Here is a 22815-nt window from a genome sequence, read left to right as displayed (position 1 = left end):
ATCGCTACTTAAGAAATTAAATAATAATTATGAATATATTCCTGAAAAAGTTTTAAAGTTAACTTTTTCGGCTTTTGATGGAATCGGGAGTTTAATGTAGTTAATTGAGATTTTTCAAATTTGATCTTCAGTGAAGATAAACTTTGAAGAAATGGTCAGAATGCATCAACAATGAATTTCCAAATTAGTCACTTTGGAAGTTGAAATCTGTAAAATCATGTCCATTCACCATTGACCAAGGATGGAGCACCAGCTGGGCAAAGCAAGCAACTGCCCAGGGACCCCAAAAGCCCCGAATCTAGTTTTAAGACCTCAATTATCATATTATAAATTGTTATTAGTTTATGTTGGGCTCCAATGTAGTGAAGCGTCACTTTAGCAAAGGGCTTTCATTTTTCCTATTTGTTAAATATTTAACTGGGTATTGTAGTAATATTTCATCATAGGAGAATTTTAAGGCTGCAATCAGCAATCACTTTCATTATCAATAGATTAGACTATTATTTTCTTTAATGATTCATTGTTTAGTGTGTACAAGAAAAGAGCCATCACTATTCCATTTAGCCCATGTAATGTTATTCTGATGCTTGTCACTTGTATTGTCGAGTTTACTATCATACAAAAGTGGGCAATTATATTTACCAGGTTTGGTACCAGTGATTGTTTGGCATTAATCAATAAATCACTGCAGCTCAGAGTGCTGGTTGGTTTCTGGGTGCCTAGAGAAATAATGAAACTGTATAGTACATTGGAGGTCAATAGGGGCCCAACAACAGGGGGGTTAGTCCGACCATGTCACTGTAAATATCTATATAATCTGATATTATTTGGTGATGGGTGGAAACAAATTTTCTGCCGTCGCCCACTCCCATTTAAGATTAAAAGCAAATAGGCTTGCACAGAATGGCTGCCCGGCTCTTGTGACTCCTCCTGCCGAGGAGCGGACCAATGAACGCGGCAGGGAGGTTCTTACTGTGTCGGAGAAAGAAAGACCCTTTTCTACTCAACCGTTAGTCGCCATTTTGAGAAGTTCGACCTGCGAATACCGGCAGGAGGTGATTGCGACGCAGCAGACCTATAACGTATTTGGTATTTTAATAATAGTTTTCGCTAAAATAAGAATCAATGTCTCGATTTAACAATAATCGCGGCGGACTTGGGATGAATCATTTCCAGCAACGCAGAGGCGGTGGGCCTGGCGGCCCGATGCGGGGTGGAGTAATGGGAAACCCGAATTTCAGGAATCATCCATTTCAAAATCAGAACCAAAATCGGAGGGGACCAAATAACAACTTCAACAAACCGCCTAATCAGGGACCACAGACGACTCCCCATAAGCCACAACAGACCCAGTCGTTGCCTATCATTCCTCCACCGAGCCCAGGCCCCGCTCTCACGATGAAGGGCCCAATGCAGCAGCAGCAGAAACCGGTACAGCAACAGAAACCGACAACTCCAGTACCTCAACCGAAGATTCAGTCCCCACCGCCGAAACCTAACATGACCTCCCCTCAACCGAATCAGGCAAACAAGAATCAGAACCAGAACCAGCAACTGAAGTCACCGGTAGGAAACGCTAACGGACAGCAGCAAAAGCAGCCTCCACACCCGAGCCCAAAGGCCGGGCCACAGCAGGGCCAGAAGACAGGCCCCCAACAAGGCCAGAAGACAGGTCTTCAACAAGGCCAGAAGACAGGCTTCCAACAAGGCCAGAGGACAGGGCCTGGCGCCATGAAGCCTAAAGAGGAACCAGAGAAAAAGGCCATGAACACAGCCAAACCAGAGTCAGACGAGGGTCAGGCACAGGTGGGTGGTGTCTTTGTAACATTTTCTACCGGCCTTAATGGCGTCAATGGTCATTGTTGTTAGCTTGTGCTAGCTCAGTTAGCACGGCTAAGAGTGCGTTCGATTTGAAATGTTGTCCAGCCCGAGTGGGTGGAGTTATGTTGCATTCTCGCCATGATAACGTATTTCTAGCTCAGCCGCCTGCTACAACCTATGACGGTACAAGCCGTGATAAAATCGCGCGCACTATAATTTAGTCGCTTTAGTCGTCCGCCATCTTGTCCAAAGTCCTTACAGTTATATAAATGCCAAACTGGACACCCAAACAAAGTTAAGTTCACGCCAAATTTTACTTAAATACTCCATTAATGTCGCGTACTCTAGCATGCCTGAAATTAACTCCAGAAAATATAGGTCAAGTTTGTTTTCGTCTCCGAGCATGTACAGTGTATGGGGGATGGGCGGTTGGATGGTGACATGAATGAACGTTAGCATGTTATACAACTAGTTGAAGTGTATGAACTTATGTTCTTAAGTGAATTTTCTGCACGCAAGTTTCCTGTATGATTGTATGATTTTAGTCTACCACTTTAGAGTTTTAATCCGTATTATAATTGTCAATCAGGAGGGGTTTAGAGCAACGCTGTCCATGCTGCTGAAACCCGGCGAGAAGACATACACACAGCGGTGTCGCCTGTTCATTGGTAACCTGCCCAGCGACATCACAGAGGAGCATTTTAAAAAGCTCTTTGCTAAATATGGAGAGCCCAGTGAAGTCTTCATCAACAAAGGCAAAGGCTTTGGTTTCATCCGATTGGTAAGACATCTAATTTTTAAATATAATGTACTCGTGGTGCTGATAAATACTGCAATAATACTATAACAATGTTGGGATTAAGACAAATACATGGTACATGTTCTTGCAGGAGTCTCGTGCACTTGCAGAGATAGCAAAGGCAGAGCTGGATGATACGCCAATGAGAGGTAGACCTCTGCGTGTCCGGTTCGCCACACACTCTGCAGCCTTGTCTGTAAAGAACCTGTCACCATTCGTCTCCAATGAGCTCCTAGAAGAAGCTTTCTCACAGTTTGGAATGGTGGAGAGGGCCATTGTCATTGTAGATGATCGTGGGCGTTCCACAGGCAAGGGCATTGTTGAGTTTGCCTCCAAACCTGCAGCCAGAAAGGCCCTAGACCGATGCAACGAGGGCGTTTTCCTGCTCACCACGTAAGTAAAGATAAAGTTCAAAAGGCACAGTTTTGCATTGTACATAATGTTCCAATACACGTCTATGGTTATGCTTGAAACCCTTGCTTATTTGTCTTTTTTTTTCACCCCTCTTAGGTCACCAAGGCCTGTTATTGTTGAGCCTCTGGAACAGTTTGATGATGAAGATGGTCTTCCAGAGAAATTGGCACAGAAAAACCCCAGATATCAAGCGTAAGCCTTTCACTGCCATATAATTTAAATAGAACTATTTTGGTTTTGAGTTGAATACAGTCTTCATTCTCACCCACTGCTTCACCAAGTCATTGTTTTGTGAGAAGCAGATGGTGTGATGTGGTTGCCGGGGGAGGGTGGGGTGGTTCAGGGATTGCAGCTGTTAGAGATCAATATTCTGTGTGGAGTGGCAGATGTTGATGTTTGAGTCAAGCACAGTAGGGGGTAGTACCATGCCTGACAATGAACACTGATACCAATACCATCTATATTTATTCTATCTATTTCATCTGTCACGACTCCACCCGGCCGACTCATTCTGTGCCTTTAATGCTCATGGGGAAAAAACTGCATGTAATAAAGCTTCATGTATTGTGTCTTGTATCTACAGAGAGCGGGAGGAACCTCCTCGCTTCGCTCGTCCAGGCACTTTTGAGTTTGAGTACTCTAAGCGGTGGAAGTCGCTCGACGAAATGGAGAAGCAGCAGAGGCAGCAGGTGGAGAAGAACATGCGGGAGGCCCGTGAGAAGCTAGAGAGTGAGATGGAGGATGCTTACCACGAGCACCAGGCCAATCTACTCCGACAAGGCAAGTATAGTGGTAGTGTTGTTCAGTAAAAAGAAAATAAGTCCATATCACCAGGAAAGATTCAGTGATAGGATGTGGAGTAGCTCATTGATGAAGAACTACTATTAAATTAGTTTGTTTCATGTGTCCTTGCAGATTTGTTGAGGCGACAGGAGGAACTGCGGCGCATGGAGGAGCTGCACAGTCAGGAAATGCAGAAGAGGAAGGAGATGCAGCTCAGGTATTTGTATGTTAGAATTCTCAAAGCCTCAAGTCAAAATTAGATTAAATCAGATTGGATCTCAACCTGGATCAATTGACTGAGTGTTTTGTGTTTTTAAACAGACAAGAGGAAGAGCGACGCAGGAGGGAGGAGGAGATGCTTCGTAAGAGGGAGATGGAAGAACAGATGCGCCGTCAGCGTGAGGAGAACTACAGGATGGGCAACTTCATGGATGTGAGTTAAACTTCAACACTATAAGGATATAAAAAAGTACATATATGTAATGATGTGAGATAATTCATCAGTATTTTATTGGTTAATTCATTATTCTCTTGTTTTTGTCTTTTGTTACAGAGGGACAGGGAAATGAGAATGGGTGCCGGCGGAGCTATGGGCATGGGAGGTAAGTTATCTATTTTTCTCTATTGTTTTCTTGGGCAATACAATGCTATGTATTAACCATCCCATATACATCAGTGATGACATTTACAGGAGTTTGAAATAACATACTGATATATTACATATATACATTAGAAATGAAACGGTATAGAAATTTAGTATCATGATTATAGAGACCAAAATCATCACGGTTATCAGTATGTTCACGGTATTGTTAAAATGTGCTGAAAATGTTCAAAAGGTAATAAAACAACCTGAAATCATTTCACCAAGTGACTTTGCTTATAAATACACACCTATCGGCATCAGCATTTTTTCCCCCCTGCTTTGACGTCTTTCAGACACAGACTGTAGACACACCTGTCACCTGTCCAATATGGTGCTGTTAAACCAGAAACATCGCAGCCATGCTGTGCTGGGGAGGACAGTGAGCTGCAGCCCTTTTTAAAATCACACAATCACCGACCAGTGCATCTCACACGGAGGCTCAGTGGCTATAGCTCACTCTCTCTCCTGAGTCTGTGTGCGTGCTTTGTGGTCATGTGACATCACTCCAAACAAAGTGTAAAGTTTTTAGAGGGGTGAAAAATCTCCAGCGCTGTCACTGCCTTATGCCATGTTTTTGACTGGCGCATAACAAACCCACGTTGCTTACCTAACATGCTGGGTGACTGTTGGTGGTTGATGCTGTACAGAACCTAACGTGAGTCCAATTAACCACAATAATTAACCATGGTTATAATGATAATTCAAATTTAAATGGTAATACTAACCGCAGGGCATTTTATACCGTGATATAGTGTGAAACCGGTAACCGTTTCATCTTTAATATACAGCTATCAAGAAGCTCCATCAGGGGTTTGTCTGACATGCAGTATATCTACTTGACCTGTGATGTTGTTTCTGTCAGATATGCCCTTTGGTGCATCCAACCAGAAGTTCCCCATGGGTGGAATGGGCTTTGAGGGACAGCAGGGAATGGGACCATCCTCAGGAGGCTTGATGGGCAACGAAATGGTAACGTATCCCACTTTTGGGAAGATCAGTAGTTGATGTAGTTTGTGCTTGGCTTTCCTTTGTGTTGGAAAGCCTACCAGCTGATTTTAAATAGAAAAGCCAGCTGGCCGAGCAAGATGGGAGAATATGAATGATTTGTCTCACAGCCGTTTCCGAGTGGCTTGCCTGTTGTTGAATGTGACAGATACGCTGCCTGCTTGATAGGGTTTTTTTCAATGGCAAGCCAAGCCCCCTCAGTTATCTTCACCCGAGTCTTACTGCGTTCCAGCAATGAAACCGTCAGCCTGCACTAAATCAAAAGAAACTGCTCTCCAGTGTGCTGTAGACAGACTTCAGTGGCTCTTCTCACTTTTATCACAGTGTTTGTGTAGTGGACTGGCATTGCAAGCCCTGTCTCATGTGAGCTGGACAGGCACTTCTTCTTGACCGGAAGCAGAATGGCATCTACCAGTGTTTTTCCCTCAACTGTTGACAGTGTGCTTATCCAGTTTTAAATCCCTTTTTTCATACTGTGCTAGCAGTTTTCGTGCATCATGTGTCATGATGAGAAATTAAGTTGTATATGAATGGCTATGTGTTTTTTTGGGTGGCAGTGTGAAATCCTGTTTAAAGAAGACAGAGAACTGCAGTGGGGGTGTAGTTCCTCTTCAGGACCAGCAACTTAAACCTTCTCATCAACCTCTTTTTTGTAACTGAGCATTTATAATGGTTTTAGTGCAGGCTGATGGTATAACACATTCATCTTAAACAAAATAGTCCAAATTGCATATTACAGCAGGATTACTTGATGGGGGCAGGCATAGCCTTGTGACTGTGTGTTTAGGATGATATTGGTGAATAGTGGACCAAGCCGGAGATCCGTGCTTCTGGACAGAATTGTAGCACCAATGTTAGGTTTATTCTTGTGTTACAGTCGACTGTAAGAGCGGCTAAATGCTTGTTAACATCATGGTGCCTGAATGAAAAGCATTTCCAGAAAACTTCATAACAACCTTTTTCTATATAAAAGCTTATATATGTTACAACTTATTGAACTAGGTTTTGTATTTGAAAGATAGTGTGCTATACATTTGGAGTTTCTGACATAGCAGGCTCATGCTAATATTTATTTGGCTTAATTCTTTAGTGTTGCTTTGGATTTAAAACACAATATTCCTTTTAAAGTGATTTTTGAAAAGACTTTGTTATGGATTTATATAGACTTGGTTTTCAGGTTCAAGCTTCTCAGCAATGTTGACGGCAATGTAACAGTTTCACAAATCATTCAGTTGCATGAAGTGTGCATCTTGACACACTGCGATTTTATAGTCGCACCTGAAAGTGAAGCCCAGTGAAAGTATCTGATAATGATGTGGCTGAACATTTCCAGTTCCATACATTCTACAGTTGTACACATTCTGTTCTTTTCTTAGGTTAATTGATCCATTGAAACCTCATGTTGTAAATTGAAGCCTAACTCCTTTCTTGGATTTTGGCTCCTCAGTCGTTCACTCCTTCTCACTCTGTTCTAGTTCCACAGAACTTGTCTGAACTGACATATAAAGTGCATATTGATGAACAAATTGTTTTTAGTTACAAAAATGGTTGAGCTGAATTTCTTATGCAATATTGACATTTTATTGTGCCAATATTCTACATATATATTTCTGATGCAGTCCCTGTACTTGAGATTCTGGTCACATATGGGACCATTAGTTAAGCATTTACCTTTTATCCCTGTGGTGCCAGGTCTGTTCTGGAAACTTATGAACTCATTTATTTCAGAGTTTGTTATGGTGGCACCTAATTTCATAGTTTTGTTTCCCCTAAAATTCAAAGGAAACATGAATTCCGCCAAAAAAAAAGTTATCAAAAAATGCTTCTATTTGTCTTCATCCTTTATCTGTAATCTATATATTTCTACATATATACATAATATACATTTAGCAAATACCTCTATCAAGAGGTTTGGACATTTATCTGTTGCCGTATTTAATGATCATGAAGATGAAGAGGTGAGCATGGTCAGCATTTACGAAATGCTCCACCTGATGACCAGTAAGGACTGTAGTGTTGGTATGCACTGGAGAGACCATACTAGGTAGGCACTGACTAACGAAAGCATTACCCTCTCTTCCTTTTCCGTATGTAACCTGTGGCACCTGTGGACCTTCATATTGGAACGAACGGTTTCTTCGGATGTGTCTCCTGCTGGTTGTTTTGTAAATCTGCTCACGATATAAAACAAACCACCTCTATTTCCATACCTTTTTGTACACCTCCATATGGACATGAACTGTGTGCTTGCGCACTGACCCACTCCCATACCTTATTCCCCCACCCTTCTATCCACCTCCGTGGCAAATTGACCCCCACAGCGCAATGAGCGCTTTGCCCAGGGTGGTCCTAGGGGGATGGGTCCTGGTAACCCCGGTTATGGCAGGGTCCGTGAGGAGTTTGATGGTCCTACTAAGAAACCCCGTTTTTAAACGCTGCTCTTTGATGCTCCCAGCAGTAACATTTGTATAGATTCTCCAAAACGAACATGTTGAGTCGTATTTCCTGTATTTAAGTTTAAATTGTTGCTACATTTTAGCCTGACAATTTGCTCATTTTATGACAAAGTCAATATTTTCATTTTTTATTTTGTATTGTCAGTAGTATGGAAAGGTAGGTCATCAACTGACCGGTTAGTTCTTTCTGACCCATGTACGATTTTCTTTTCTAGATGTATTATGCTCTGTGAGTCGTCGTGAAGTGATGATTGTAACATTTTTCTCAACTTTCTATGGCTGTGTTTTGTGCCATACATTTGCAGTCAAAGCATGTACTATAATAAAGATAAATTGGTTCCATCAGGACAAACCTTTAACGTTTATTCCTAAAAGTCGAAAACGAACCTTAGGTTCTAAAAGCAAACCAGGTGGTTGTTTGCTCAGATGAAATGATGTGGATACATCCGCCCAATTAAGCCTTAAAGGGTCTATGTGTTATCTCTGCCACAATCCTGACCTTTTTCCTTCAGTGATGCATATAATGCAATTATAAAATAAATAAATAAATAAAAAAAACACAGGGCGTTGCCCTGCCTGAAGTGGACGCTCACTTTAAATGCTCCATCTCGTCCTTTTATTTTCTTCCAATCAAATTAAGTCAACTAGCCGACACTTGTTACAAGCAGGTACCCCCCAATTAAAAAACTTTATAAGTTTATTATATTCCAAAGAGGTAATTAAGCAGAGACATAAAAAGTGCAGAATGGCACTGGTAAGACATTTAGCATCTGCGCAGATGTCTATAGATCAGACAGCACCCAGCACTTACCGACTAAATTGTACAGGAGGCTCAATTTATTTTATATTATTAAAATGCAACTTTGTGGTTCCATTCGAACACTGCACTCTGTGTGAGAGAGAAAAGTTGTTGACCATGTTTCATGAAGTAACTCTGTTTTTACAGCCGTGCTTCAGGAAAGCAGAAATACTACACATAGAACCTTTAAGACAGCCTGTGGTGAAGTGTGTGGTTGTAGGTTTATCAAGTGGTCCTTACGAACACATTCTGCTCGTATCACATTCTCAGCCTGTCACTGACACACAGTTAACATTAGTGTGTCTTGTGTGCATGTTTTTGAGCCTGGGATTATTGACTACGTTTACATGCAGTCCAGTATATTGAAAGAAACTACACCTACAGTTAGTGTTGCCCCCTGCTCAGAGGCTGGATTTTGTTTTTAAATTGACAACCCTCTTGCCACTGAGCTACTTTAACAGTGGCCTGGTTGGGGTTTTTTGTATTTCATTTTAATCCTGTGTTGTTGAACACAAGTGTTTCAACTCACTTTTGTTATTTACATTGCTGTAAAATACAGCTCCTGTGCAAAACTGTTTCAGATTGTACCTGCTGGCCTTTTATTAAATGTTTGGTGGCAGATGTTGGTAAGTAAATAAGATGACCATAATGTCATTCCTTCAGTTGGCTACAGTATAAACAACAGCTGTGTAGACGTTAATTAGAAAGCAGTTTATGTCCAGTGAGATTGGCAGATTCTCCCTTCACAGACCTGCATGTAAACGTAGTCTTTTTAGTTGTGGACTTCTGGGGACTACACAGCTCTACAGAGTTGAACACAGTCTTTGCTGAAGGAACTGGCTTAAACTTGTTTCTGGATCTAAGTCCATAGTCACACTATGTACCTTTGCAGGATTGGCAAGGATCTAAGTTAGATGTGTGTAATCATATGTAGTGCTCAGGTGTGAGATCATAACATCCACCACAAACTAAAACAAATATGTATTACAGTTCTGTCTGTGGATGAAAATGTCAGTTCTTACTTGTAAGAACAAGATCACCCCCTCAGACGGGTCAAAGTGACAAATTATTTTTACTTCTTGTCTTGTAGACTATTGTGTAACATACAAAAGTCAGTGGGCAATGCTGTTTTGTTTTGTTTTTTTAAAAAAAAACAAAGAATAAAAATCCTAAACCTGCATAAGCAGTACTTCTCTGACAAGAAGAGTTCTTAAGGTCCAGGTTCTTCTTCCAGAGTCTCAACGCACTAGCTTTCAGATTTATTAGTTATATTTATGCCCCACACCCCTGTGGAGTACAGGAGTTAGATGCAAGCTAAATTGCATGGATGAAGCTCATACTGGAATTTACAGCCTGTCTCTGTTGCCCCTTTTCCACTTTTTGTCACTGTCGAGACAAAATGATGATGCTTCACATTCTCAAGTTTGTGGATCTCCTTTTACATCCTGACAGTTCACAGAAAGATGTCTGATCAGCTTTTTAATGGATAAATAGTCTAATAATAGACTAATAAGCTTTTAAACTGAATTATTTTTCCATGTATATTATGTTGCAGAGATTCATTCTTAAAAGATAATGGCATAAACCAGCAATATGTAGTTACTGTTGGTAATAAACAATCCCCAGTATGTTACTTGGCACAGCTGAGGACAGTGCTTTCATAAATGTTTTCCTCTAGTTCTGCTTTTGACTCATTTTTGGACCTTGGACAATGGATACACTTGCCTCTAATCATGAACTGGTTTACATTTGAATGTGTCTAAATAGCTGCATTAATGTCATCTTCGGAAATATTACAAGTAGCAGGAGCCAACAAACTGTATCAAAAGATATATTTTAATAGTTTTCAGAGTCTGGGTAACTCAATAATTGCTTACCAGCACTGTCTGCCTTCTAACCAGGCATCATGATCATCATCATTAACATGATTTAATTACGAACACACAAGATGTCTCCTATTTCACTGAAAAGTCTGTTTATCATATGTACTCTGGACTCGTATTTTGGTCTACCATTTGTTTCCACACTGGCTGTGATGTCACAAAATACTCAGAAACTTCCCTCTCCGGCAGATGAACGTGGAAATGGTCTTCTAGTGTCAAACTACATCACAGCAGATTGAAGTTTTAATGCTCCTTGATAATGTCACTTTGCGTTTGAAATTCACTCTGCAGCCCACTCTGGTCCCTCCCTAAGTAACAATGTCAGTACCTATCTAGAGGGATTATGACATCACTTTGGCATCAGATGGACACCCGCCTCCGTTCACTGACTTGTCTTGGCAAGCATTTTTCATAGTTACAAAGTAGGTGGGGTTGGACTGAAACAGTCGGTGTAAGTATGAGACGAAGCACATTTCATGTACCTTAATTATTACATTTAAATGCACTTCGTGAGCCAGTCATAGTCTGCAGAACTTGACTACGGTTTTGTGGACAGTTACATTACTTCATTATGGCTTCTGTTGTTGGCTACTGACATTTGTTTTCAATCCTTAAACCTTTGCCATACTTTTCCTCATGCCATTCTTTAACTCATTCTCAAGATGAACTATAAGTGGCTTTCCACCCTAAGTTTGGAGTCACTTGCGTCACACCTCTTTTGTTAACTGTCCAATGGCTGACATTTGGACCTGTAGCAGGACGACAGTGCATCTTATAGCAGTTTGTCAAATAGCTCAACACTGCCAAGACATCAAGAACCTCTAAATTTATTTGAGGTGTTCTTGTTGTGTAAAGAATGATAATGCACCCTGCACAATAACTATAAAAGATATTTAAGAATTTTTACTTGCTTATAAAAAATATCTCAGGTAGCAGCTGAGAACCCTGCAAAACACATCTGTAATAGCTTCTAAACAGAAGACTACAGATATTTGGGAGGATTCCGTAATACTGTTGGATATCATGGAGTGTACACCTGAAATGTTACGTGTGTTTGTGTTATGTAAATTTTTTCTTTAACAGGTTTGACCAGCTTTAAAGATTGTGGACTGTGGAGGAATTTGTGGCTGTGTAGCGTGGACTCATGAATACTTGAGCAAAACAACCTAAACACTGGACTTGTGTGATTTAGCAAGATTCAGCTGGCACTGTGCAAACATTACAGAGGAACTATGCACAGAAGTTTGGAGCAAGGAAGCCATTTGTCATCAACACATTTGGACTCTTGGATCAGTGTAGTACAGTTCGAAACTCGGATTACAATGCAGATTTGGCCATGTGGCATTCACACTGCACAACAAATTCCTGTGAAACCTATAGATAGAACAATTGCTCTGGTAAACCTTTGATTGTTTGGAACACAGTTGACTTAAAGTTGCAACTTAATAGATTTTGGTGATATCAGATTTCCAAATGTTTGAACCTGGTTCGTAGAGAATTATATTCTGCTCTTGTGTCTAAAACGTGAGTATTTACATCTTTTATCAAATGATATGGATAAGTAAATTCTAACACTTTGTATTTCTGTTAATATTATTTCTTTGCAGACTTGAGTCATTACTTTCATAAACCCTCTGGGAATAGACTCAGTTTCTGTAGTTACAGGTGCAAATCTTCTTCTGGCTCCTGTTTACAGCAGCTGTTTGTAGACAAGTGCCAGTGTATTTGTTATTTTTCAGATCTCCTCCTAAAAACTATTTGTGCAACACTATAACTGCCTACTGGGGATTTTTATTACCCATGATCATGAGGGTTATTCCAGACTTGATATTCTGTAGACGGCCTCTAGTAAGATATGTTTATTTTCTAGGTGACCAATTTTGTTCTTAAAATAATGTAATGAGAAAGTGTTGGATGAGGAGCCATGAGTGTTGATGCTTTATTGCTTTAGGAGTATTTTCTCACATAATCGAGATGGACAAGGACATTTTTTAGCCCAATCACTGCATAAGCTTTATGACTCTTCTGAATAGATTTTTTTTAAGGAACTGTCTGGTGGCCAATTTTATGGACGGCATTTGGATTTTTTACTTTTCTATTTAATTAAATATATTCCCTTGAAGCGATCCTCTTGATCACAAAGGGAAAATTCGAGGGAAAAAGTAAATGATACTCATTACTTTGAACTTAAGATAATAACCCTTTTTTTTCTAGTACCATAAGTCTGAAAAATGTAGATGTCATATGACTTCTGTAATATAATTTTGTGTATAGTAAAATGTTAAATAAACATTTTAAATTAGGTTTTTTATTTCTAATTGATATCAGGTTAATTTAGGGTTTTGCTAGTGTAAAAAACAATTTAATCAGTTTTCCTTCTCCACACAGCATTTGAACATCCAACAAAACAGGACGACAATTACTCAGGCGGATTTGGTAATACAATTGGACCGAAGTGTAAATTTTAAAACGTGTAATGTTATGTCTGTATGTTGGTGTTGTGTACCATTTGTTTTTCTTTAACAGGTTTGACCATCTTTAAAGGTGTTGGACTATGAGAAGGAAGTTTCCATACCAAGAAATTCAAAGTCAGTGGTAACCAGAGAATTAGCAGCTGAAGATTTGTCGCTTCTTTCATAGCAGATATAAGAATGAAGAACTATTACTCTCAAGGACCATATAGCATCTGTTTTTGAGAAATTAACAATTCGTGATAGGCAATGGCTCTATGACTTGGACTGCAACTTGGGAAGTTGTAAGATTTTTAACATTTGGTCATTCTTCCTGCACAAGTGAAGAAGATTGAACTGAGGTTCAGAACAGGGATGTCCCTTACTGCCAGCACATTTTGACTTGCAATATTGGTGTAAAAATAAGCCCCTTTCAGACAGAATCTAATGGCAATTTACCATGTTGGTCTCATTTCTGAAGAAGCACCATGGTCACTGTTCTATAACAGTAATGATGGCAATTTTACCAGTTTGGACACCGTAACATTTCTGTTTTCCTTTCAACCTAGAACTAATCTGAATGACTGCAGTCACATTGAAGGATAAGCTTGCGCATCGTGTGTACCAGTCACAACAGCCAAGGAAGTGATGCCTAAAAAGCCATAACCTAATCCAAAACATAACTCGGAAGCAGCAGGTTTGACTGCAAAGAAAAATTGTCATTGATGTCTTTTTGGATAACAAAAAAATTGCGATGCCAAGATCAAAGAGCCATTCTCCTTTTGTACCAAGGGCGAGATAAGCAGTACATTCAACCATTCTGTACTGTCTAATCTCACGTGTTGGACGCCAAATATTGCAGATTGATCATGGCTCTTTCAGTAACGGTCATGACTAAATAAAACCATAGGGAACATTAGCAAATAATTCACCCGTGTCTGAATGACACAAAGTTGTCACTTTAACGACATGACAAAGCCAGTAATGTTCTGTAGACCATGTCTGAAAGGGGCTTTAGTATCCGAAGCTCTGACACTGACAGTTTTTATGACAAGGTCATAGTCAGGATTTGTTTAAAGGTGCCACCAAGCACACTTCAGACTGCACAATAATGTATTGCAAAGGTTTGGGACAGTGATGTCTCTGGACATTTTTTGACTAGATTTAACTAAATATGGAAAGCTAAGACAATGGCGATTTGTAAGCAAAGTTCTTCAGCCACAATTTATGTAAATGCAGCACCAAGCGCACTTGCGTGGAGTATGCGATGCTGGAGAAAGACTGTTGATAATTGAACTCAACAGCAAAACAAATACACCCCTCCCTTCAGTGCTTCTTCAGAAACTCAGTCCCCTAAATTCACGGACACGCATTGCCAAAGCAGCAAAACTGGTGCAATCCAGAGTATCCGAAGTGGATACTCTCTAATAGCTGAGGCAAAACAAACCTTAAAATATAAAATGGCATCAAATAAATGACATGCATATAAACATCCAAAACACAATAGAGTAAAAACTAGCGAGAGTAAGTTTTTTTTGTTTTGTTTTTTTTTTAGGTTTTTAATAAGCTATACCAACAAAAGACAGGAACTTAGCTTTGTAACTAAAACAGTTGTGCTACTTAAAGTAGCATATCAGGTTTTACATCCAACCAGATAAACCCACTGAGCCAAATTAATTTTTTTTAGGCTTTGTGGCTATAAAACTACTTGCATGTTGTAGGGTCAAATAACATGACACAGAGCAAGCAACGAGATAGCAATCTGTTGCTACAGTTGTTGCTGCAAAGCTAACTGTCAGAGAAGACGAGACGGTTTCCCATAGCCATCACACCAACAGCATATCTCGGCAAACTAAAAAGTAAACCAAATGTCTGTGGACAAGTAATTAACAATACCAAACACACTTATGTGTGTCTGGTTACCTGCTGGCCAATAAAGCAGTTGGGGTGAGCTATTATAAACATTAGGCAACGGGACAAAGAGTATTTACCTATTGGCTCTGTGAAACACGGCAAAACTAATGTTACGTACTCGTTAACCAGAAACGGAGCAACCCTGCATGAATCTTCATATCATTTAACTCTCGGAGGTCTCTCCACCATAGTAGAACTTGCCATCGGCACTACTGGGACAAATCTCAGTTGGCCAAAACCATATGTGTGCCTGTCACTCAGGGTGCAGGCTGGTCCCAGTGGATAAATCCAAGGTTTCTTTCCCGCTGCGACATGCAGTCCACCATTGGAAAGCCTCACCAATGTTAACACCCTTGCTTGATCATAGCACTTCTTTTTCAATTTTGGTTCTTCTGACCTTCTCTTAAGTTGTTCCATGACCATCTCTACATCTTGCCAATGTGATAAGTATACGCCGCCAGCAAAGGTTCATGCATGCACTCGCCTTAACATCACCACCAGTCTCATTTACAGTCCCAATTAGTTCCATTCAAAACTCCACAGGCTGGCGGCAACAGAAGTGTAGACTGCTCTTTATCCATCCCCTGTCAATCTTTAAAGTAGCACTATCTGTTAGCATGCACAAATATCATCTCTCGCTCCCACTGCCCCCTTTCCCCCGTCTCCGCTCTTCTCTTCTTTCCCTTGTCCTGTGCACGTGCATGAACGCCCCCTGTTGCTGATTGCCTGGGATTGCAGGTCCAAACCACTTTAAATCCCATTTAGAGAGCCAGGGCTGTGAAGGGACAGAGCACACACTGAACGGACAGCTAGTTAACCATGAGGAGATATTAACCAAATCTGACAGTATCTGAAGTGTAATAGATTGGAATCGCCGCCTCTACCTTTTTAACAGACTCACAGTAACCATTAGAGGTCTGAAATGGGATTTCTGTCCCCTTTTTGAGCACATTGTGATGGCATTATGGAAGTAAAAATAGAAATCTAAGCTTTGACCCTTTTTGATAGAAGTTCTGAGTCAAGATTTGTTTAAAGGCAACGCCAAGCACACTTAACAGACTGTAAAGTAAATTAGAGAGATTCAGAATGATGTTTCCTGTTGCCAGCACAACACATTTTGACTTGACATTTTGCATCACTGGAGTAAACATTGAAACCAACGCTTTTACACGGACATTCTTTAACAATACATGTACCAAACTAAGTTACAGATGTCTGAAACAAGGATGTTCCTTGTAACCATCGCATTTTGACTTTGCATCATTAGAGAAAAAATTTAACCCAAAGCTTTGACACTGACATTTAAAAAAAGTTCTCAGTCAAGAGTTCTTCAAAGGCCTTCAGGCCGCACCTCACTCATATTAGTCCTCTTGAAAAATTCTTGTCCTTAAACATCTGAACAAGCGCCACCGACCTACGTGAGGTAGGAAGTCCCATGCACCTTACGGTTAAAGAGAGGATGGCATGTTGTGTGAGTGTGTGTGAGTGCCTGTGTGTGTGTGTGTGTGCGTTTCCTGTCTTTGGGTAAATGTGAGGTGCGTTAGCTGCTGTCAGCCAGCTTGTCAGAGACAGGCTGCCCCAGTCCACAGTAGAGGCTCTTCTCTGCAGTTGGGTTACAATGACGATGAGTAGTTCTGCAGAGGTCAGTGGACAGTAAAGCCTGGACTTGTTTGCACTGCAGCCAGAGGTATGCTTACACAGATCAGCTGAACAAATAAGGTAAGTGTTCCATCCATGTTTATAATACAAGATGCATAGTTCTCCTATAACGTAACTCTTGTTTCCCACGTCACTGCTCAGAGTGACATCTACAGGGCTTCTGGCATCACACTTAATAAGAATGGCATCACAGTGCAGATCTCTGTTCTTCAACCTCTCTGTGTGTGGGTGTAGCAAAGTATTATAGCCTGTGCAGTGTGTGTGTGTGTGTGTGTGTGTGGTTGTAGTACTTTGGCTTCTCTGTATGTATGCATGAAAACAACTGACTGGATGGCTGAGTCACTGGTCCAACACAGTTTCACAACGCAGATGTGTGCAACACAGTCCTGAAACCTGACACTTGGCATATTTTGTAAACTCTGGAGGTCCAGAGAAACAGTATCCTGTTTTTATTTTTTGGCATTGCAAGTGTTAAAACCAACTGAACAATGAACTTGGTAATCAGCAGAGGAAACAGACTGGATGTGTACTACAGCAAACAGAAAAGGGTTTGAGTCAGACACAAAGTCCATTTTCCTACTGCAATTCTGTCAGAAAGCTCTTTGGGTGGTTCTGTGTTTGTGTTTGTGTTTGTCAGATCAAGACACTGTACAGAGATGATTCTGGTTAGGCTCCTTCAGTAACTACATTTGAGAAACAATAGCGTATGTGCCAAAAGCCAGTCTTGGTTTCTCATAAATAGAATGTGCTGTATTTTCAGTTAGGGGTATTCCAACTAATTTCCCTTCTAATTAAACCCAAATTCAAATTTAGACCAGTGACAAGTGAGAAAACAATCAGAAAATGGTTCAAATTAATCTGTGAGTAACGGTCATTGGTTTAAGTGTGGCCAACTCAAGCAGTGAGTGCTAGCATCAGGGGCCTTCTTACCCTGCAGGTGAATGCCCACATGCCTGGGCTGAGTGTTAATGTATTGTTCTGGTCAGCTCTTGTATTCCAGTTTACTAATGTTCATTTTCTAGATCAAAATGCTGTCAAACCGCACTGGTTCTGTGAGATCTTGAAAAGTTGTCTGTCCCACTCTGCTCATTTATAACGAGAGATGGTAAGATCATACAAACTTTGCAAAATTTGTTTGTCACTGAGTTGTGTAGACAATGTATCACTCCTCCTTTTGTGTGCCTGTAAAATGTCTCAAACTATCAACATTAATTTTTGTGGTACTGGGCTGGGACGTCTGCAGTTTTGAAGTGAAACTACTCACATACTGTTTGGGTTGTTGTGGGTGGGATGTCAGACATGTTTTAATCCAATATTCAGTGCAGTTTGTTGTACTTTGATTGTTACACCACAACGTCTGTCACTGTGTGTTTGTGTAGATGGAGTTTGGTGTGGACTTTGTCTTTCTGTTGAAGGATGGAAATTCAAACTGATAATGATTGGTTTCTTAAGTTCATGTGTTTTTTCACTCTCAGTTCTTTGCTTTTTTGCACAACTGCTGTCGATTTGAATAACGAGTTAACAACCTGTGAATAACTATCACCTTAAGTATCTACACTGCCAGTTTTTTTTTTTCCTAACTATGGTCTAACTATTACACCAGTGCACTGTTTACAATAGATAAGTGTTGTAACGAGAGGAAGCACAGAGTTGGTTGCATGGCTTTAATCATCGGCCCGCTAACAGTTACTGAACTGCACCGTTCAACAGTAAGCCAGACTTTTAAAATGGAGCAAATATCTAAATCAGAGGTGATTTAAAGTTTAGTTAGTTACTGTATTTATCAATAAGGTAAACATCTTGAGCAGGCAGCTCATGGAGACGATTAAGGTGCGTCCAAACCCCTTGGTGCCCAATGGTCTCTGTTTGTTTAAAACCTGCACTCCTCCTTGGAGTCATAGCTTACTCAAATCTGAACACACTTACATGATACACATATTTTTAGCTTCAGTGTGAGTTGTGCTTCCAGAAGATTTCACATCTTCAATGTCCATTGTCCATAAAGCTGCTTGGAAAACAGAAAAAATTATACTGATTGTAACTGCAGAACTTGCTGGAGAATCATCATGTTTTTAAGTTTTCCTCAGTGTCAAAGTAATACTGTGATAGTTGAGTATAGGTCTATGGGTGAATTGTAAGCAGGAAATGCCAATAGTTTATTTGGCAAACGTTAATGGTGCCAATTTACCATCATGTAAACAAGAGCTCAAGTTCTAGCCTGCGGTGTAACTCTGAATCCATGGCAATGTCATACTTCCTGTTTACTTGCCCAAATAATTTTGGGAACTGTGGTTACTAAACTTAAACCCCTGATCTAAACAATGGTTGTTGGCTTTAAGGCAGTCGTACCACACACAGCAGAACTGTATTAATCTTTACTTGCTGATTATTTCTCGTGCTGCTGGCAGTCAGGGGTTTGTCAGAGGAAAAGCAAGATTCATAGTTTTTCCTCTTGGAATAAAATTTTGCAGTAGCGCTGGAGTCTGTTGCTTTCCTTTCTTCTCTCTTCTCAGTACAGTACTACTCATATTTTGTCACTTTGTCTGTTACACCTGCTCTTTCATGCCAGTGACCAGCCAGCCATGTTGAAAAAGTACAGTACATGACGACTGTGGCCATTTCCTTTTGTTGCTTGTACATAGGAGTTGTCTTGTAGCTGCAAAGGACCGTGGTGCTACCTGGACTTTATGGTTCTCACGAGCTCTGATGAGGAAACTTCACTGTGTTGTCACTGCCATGAATCCAGCCCTGGAGGCTCTTGAGATGAATCTGTCTGCACTGTGATCCATTTTCTAACTCAGTCCTCAATCCTGATTGGCCAAAAATCTTTTTTCTGTCTCCTACATCAGAGTGTGATGCCAGAACGACCCTTTCTGCCTCTAACGGCCTCGTCTAAAAGGGCACAGCCCAAAGTCTGTACTGAAAATAACCCTCTTCTGTACAAGGTTACTCATCAGTTATGTGCAGTTCCCAGCTCTTTGGGGTTTTGCAGTAACACCCCTGATGTGTCAGTATGAAGTCCAGCTTCACATGGTTTGGTAACAGATATGAAAGGATTGCAACAGATTTGAATGTTGTCGTCCTGAATTTGTCTCGTCTCCTCTGCAGTGTCACAACAAATGACTCTACTTCAGTGTGCGGAGATGCCTCTGTCACTCTCCTGTATATGAACTTTGTCAGACTACATATTCGTACCTCACCTCACACTGACATACATATTAACTTATTTACGTGTAATGCATGTTCACATCATAACATCATAACCTGTGTTTACAATTCAAATCTCCAGTCACTACCCACACAAACATGCACATGCTAAACACACACAAACACCTAGATGCACAGACTCATTTTGTCTTTTTAAAGGTCAAAACCTCAAAACAGTCATGGTGTTTATAACAAACAAAAAAAGTAACAGTTGAAACCCGCTGATCGGTTCACTACCAGACTCTCATTGTTTGTCTCTCACCACAGGAGCCTCGACCAGTCGAAGGAGGCTGAGAATCCACATCGATTGCACACGGTAAGATCCACAGTAGTTAGGACATAGGCCCACTCTTACTAAGATTAAAATTTATTTTAAATAACATACCTTGTAAATGCTATTTATTTTTACAAAATCCCTATGGTGTGTCTGGAAGTGCCTAGTCTTTTACAGCTGTTGTATTCCTCAAAGAGCAACTTAAGACCATGTTTTAGCTCAGACACGTCTCCTTCATAAATTCAAAAACATGCATTTGATCCTTGACGCCATCACCTTAGCTTTAACTTAATGTTGGCCTGACAAGGCTCCAGCAGAGGTTGGGAAAGTCAGGCCCTGTTTGGACCTGGTGTTACTTATTATTAGGTGGTCTAGGCAACATGTGGACATATTATTTTAGCATTGTGAATGTAAATGTGTCTGAACAGGGGATGTGAATGACTTAAAGGGAGGGAGTACTTTCATCATAAATGCAATGCACACTTTAATAATTGGGTAATAATTAATTATTAATGAAGTAACTGGACATGTAATTTAATCGATTGCCGATTGAAATTTAATTGATGCCTCATTGTTTTTGTTATAGTTCCTGGCCTTTGTTGTGTCAGTGTAACAGTTGATTAACTTCTTGTTTTTTTTCTTGTTGGTAGGTAAAATGAAGACTGATAAAATATCAGAGCTGCACAAGACTCAGAAACTGCACTGTGGTGATGTCAGGATGACTTCAACGTGAGTTTCCTACACTTAATCAGTCACACATGGATGTGAAATGTTATTAGTTGTTACATTAACATTGTATGTAAGACTGCACTGGTGTATTTAACATAGAAATACATAATCTCCACTCCCTTGCAGAGCTGCAGGTGGTGATGCAGATGCAGTACCAGAGGAATCCAGCAGAGGGCGCACAGTCTGCCGGCCAGAGGGGGGGTGCAATGTTGACTCTTGCTTTAAGGTTTTGATAATAAATAAATTCATAAACTTGAATTTTGTTTGTTTTTCTTACGGTGCTGATGTTCACCCAGTCATTTATTTGAGAGTTAACCTGGTATTGTGCTTGAAAGACCAGTTTTGTAAGAATGTATAATGTTTGCATATTTACCCACATTTAAATTGCACCAGGTGAAATATAGAGACTAAGAAAGAACATGTAGTGTATCAAAAACATGAGAACTGCTCCAGGCTCTCTCCAGCCTGCCTGCCTCTGCCTTGCCTCAGTGCCTCTGCTCTGAAGATCCCTCAGACCAGTTACAATTAAGGGTGAAGGTGCAGTGTTTCCGCCGCTGGATCACACTTGTATCCTGAGAGTTGGCTGTCAACCCTGGAGGAAGTCCAGCCCGGAGGCAGCAAGATGATCTGCAGGAGAACAAGGGAGGAAGAATGTGGGTCAGGTGTGTTGTCTGACCTGCACTGCTCCCTGGCACAACAACACTGAAGCTGTGAACAGGCTGTTAGCAGCCAAACACACAAACAGGTGATAAGTCAAAGGAAAAAACTCCCCCATACAAAGCAATGGAAATAATGGTAGTAATAGTAGTGCTTTAACCAGTGGTGGAAGAGGTGCTGTGTTATCTTACTATGGAAATACTCCATTACAAAAAGGGGAGAGTCATGCATTTGAACCCATACAGAAATTTATTATATGACAGATGTCTCTATATCTAAAGTGATGTTGCCACATGTCACCTATAAGGAGATATGTTATTTTCACGTGTACATCCTCTGGATATAACAAGATATAAGTTTATAATATGAAATAGCCATATTAAAATGCAAGTTTATCAAAACAACATATAATGATTATTTATGTTTTCCTTAATTTCTCATAAATTTTAAACAAACATGTCTATCTTTTATTCTTACATATAAAATATCAACATAGTGACAGGCTTTGTGATGGATATATATTTATGTAACGTCTTCAGTATAAGCATTAATACATGTTTGTATAAGCTAGACGTTCATATATGTCAATATATTCCATATGAAGTTATTGACATACACAGGCTATATATACATATATGTACACATGATTTTACTTCTATGGACATATATTTCATATATGGAACTTCAATACATGTACATATATTACATTTGGGTATAGGAAGTTTTAAAAAAAGGTGGTTTTCACTATTTTCTGACATTCTATACACTAATCAGTTAATTAATCACCAATGAAAGCAGTCTTCATGTGCTGCCATGCTGTTTTCAACAAGAGAAAAGAAAGAGCCACTGTATATATGTAAAATAGAGACTTGACTGAACTGAATCGGAACACAAACCTGGATTGCCTCTTTAATTTCCTTAATTTCCTCTTAAATTAAAAAGTTAGTTTTTAATTTTAAGCTGTGAATTTTCGGAGAACATTTCAGGTAGAATGGTTTTAGATATTTTCTATTTAGAACATTGAAAAACTAAAAGTGTTCCTCAATAACAGTGACAAACTCATCACCACTGTGTGATGCTTCTTCCTATTTGAATCTCTCTCCATCACATCTCCAGCCGCCCTCACTTACCCCATCCGTTTACCACCTGCACCCCGTCTGTAAACTGACCTGGGGAGGAGAGAGAGGGAGAGAGGGAGAGTAGGTGGTGTCCACCTGACCAGCTACAGCCATGCATCATTAATGGACATGCATCATTGATAGCGTCCGCTGCCCACAGGTGGAGCGCTACAATCCCTTATCCATTCACCCCCCCCCCCC

The 22815-nt window shown here is 40.3% G+C and overlaps 1 protein-coding gene across 4 annotated transcripts; it reads left to right on the top strand.

Annotated features, from left to right (window-relative positions):
- Window positions 1–1001: 1001 nt before the first annotated feature.
- Window positions 1002–21097, top strand: sfpq (splicing factor proline/glutamine-rich). Of its 4 annotated transcripts, XM_087170622.1 has the most exons (13): window positions 1003–1806; window positions 2411–2602; window positions 2712–3013; window positions 3131–3226; window positions 3618–3814; window positions 3950–4034; window positions 4139–4250; window positions 4371–4419; window positions 5326–5432; window positions 7790–16689; window positions 20104–20152; window positions 20761–20839; window positions 20966–21097. In XM_087170622.1, exons 1-10 carry the CDS (start codon window positions 1126–1128, stop codon window positions 7898–7900), a joined length of 1932 nt encoding a protein of 643 aa, XP_087026748.1. In that variant the 5' UTR covers window positions 1003–1125; the 3' UTR covers window positions 7901–16689; window positions 20104–20152; window positions 20761–20839; window positions 20966–21097. The 4 variants fall into 4 exon arrangements, with proteins under 4 accessions (XP_023250629.1, XP_087026748.1, XP_087026749.1 ...); XM_087170623.1 differs by lacking the exon at window positions 7790–16689; XM_023394860.2 differs by having other exon boundaries at window positions 7790–20152.
- Window positions 21098–22815: the final 1718 nt, after the last annotated feature.

The sequence above is a fragment of the Seriola lalandi genome, unplaced genomic scaffold (genome assembly GCF_002814215.2).
Source record: "Seriola lalandi dorsalis isolate HSWRI2012SDOR001 ecotype SW California unplaced genomic scaffold, Sedor1 jcf7180002054954, whole genome shotgun sequence".
Taxonomy (NCBI): Eukaryota; Metazoa; Chordata; class Actinopteri; order Carangiformes; family Carangidae; genus Seriola; species Seriola lalandi.
Note: the sequence above shows the minus strand (reverse complement) of the source record. Positions and strands in the feature narration are given on the sequence as shown.

Excerpts from the sequence above, each read along its gene's own strand:
- sfpq (XM_087170622.1), top strand. The coding sequence starts at position 1,126 with ATGTCTCGATTTAACAATAATCGCGGCGGACTTGGGATGAATCATTTC. Across the intron at positions 1,807-2,410 it reads CAGACGAGGGTCAGGCACAG|GAGGGGTTTAGAGCAACGCT; the intron begins GTGGGTGGTGTC and ends ATTGTCAATCAG. Across the intron at positions 4,251-4,370 it reads GGATGGGCAACTTCATGGAT|AGGGACAGGGAAATGAGAAT; the intron begins GTGAGTTAAACT and ends CTTTTGTTACAG.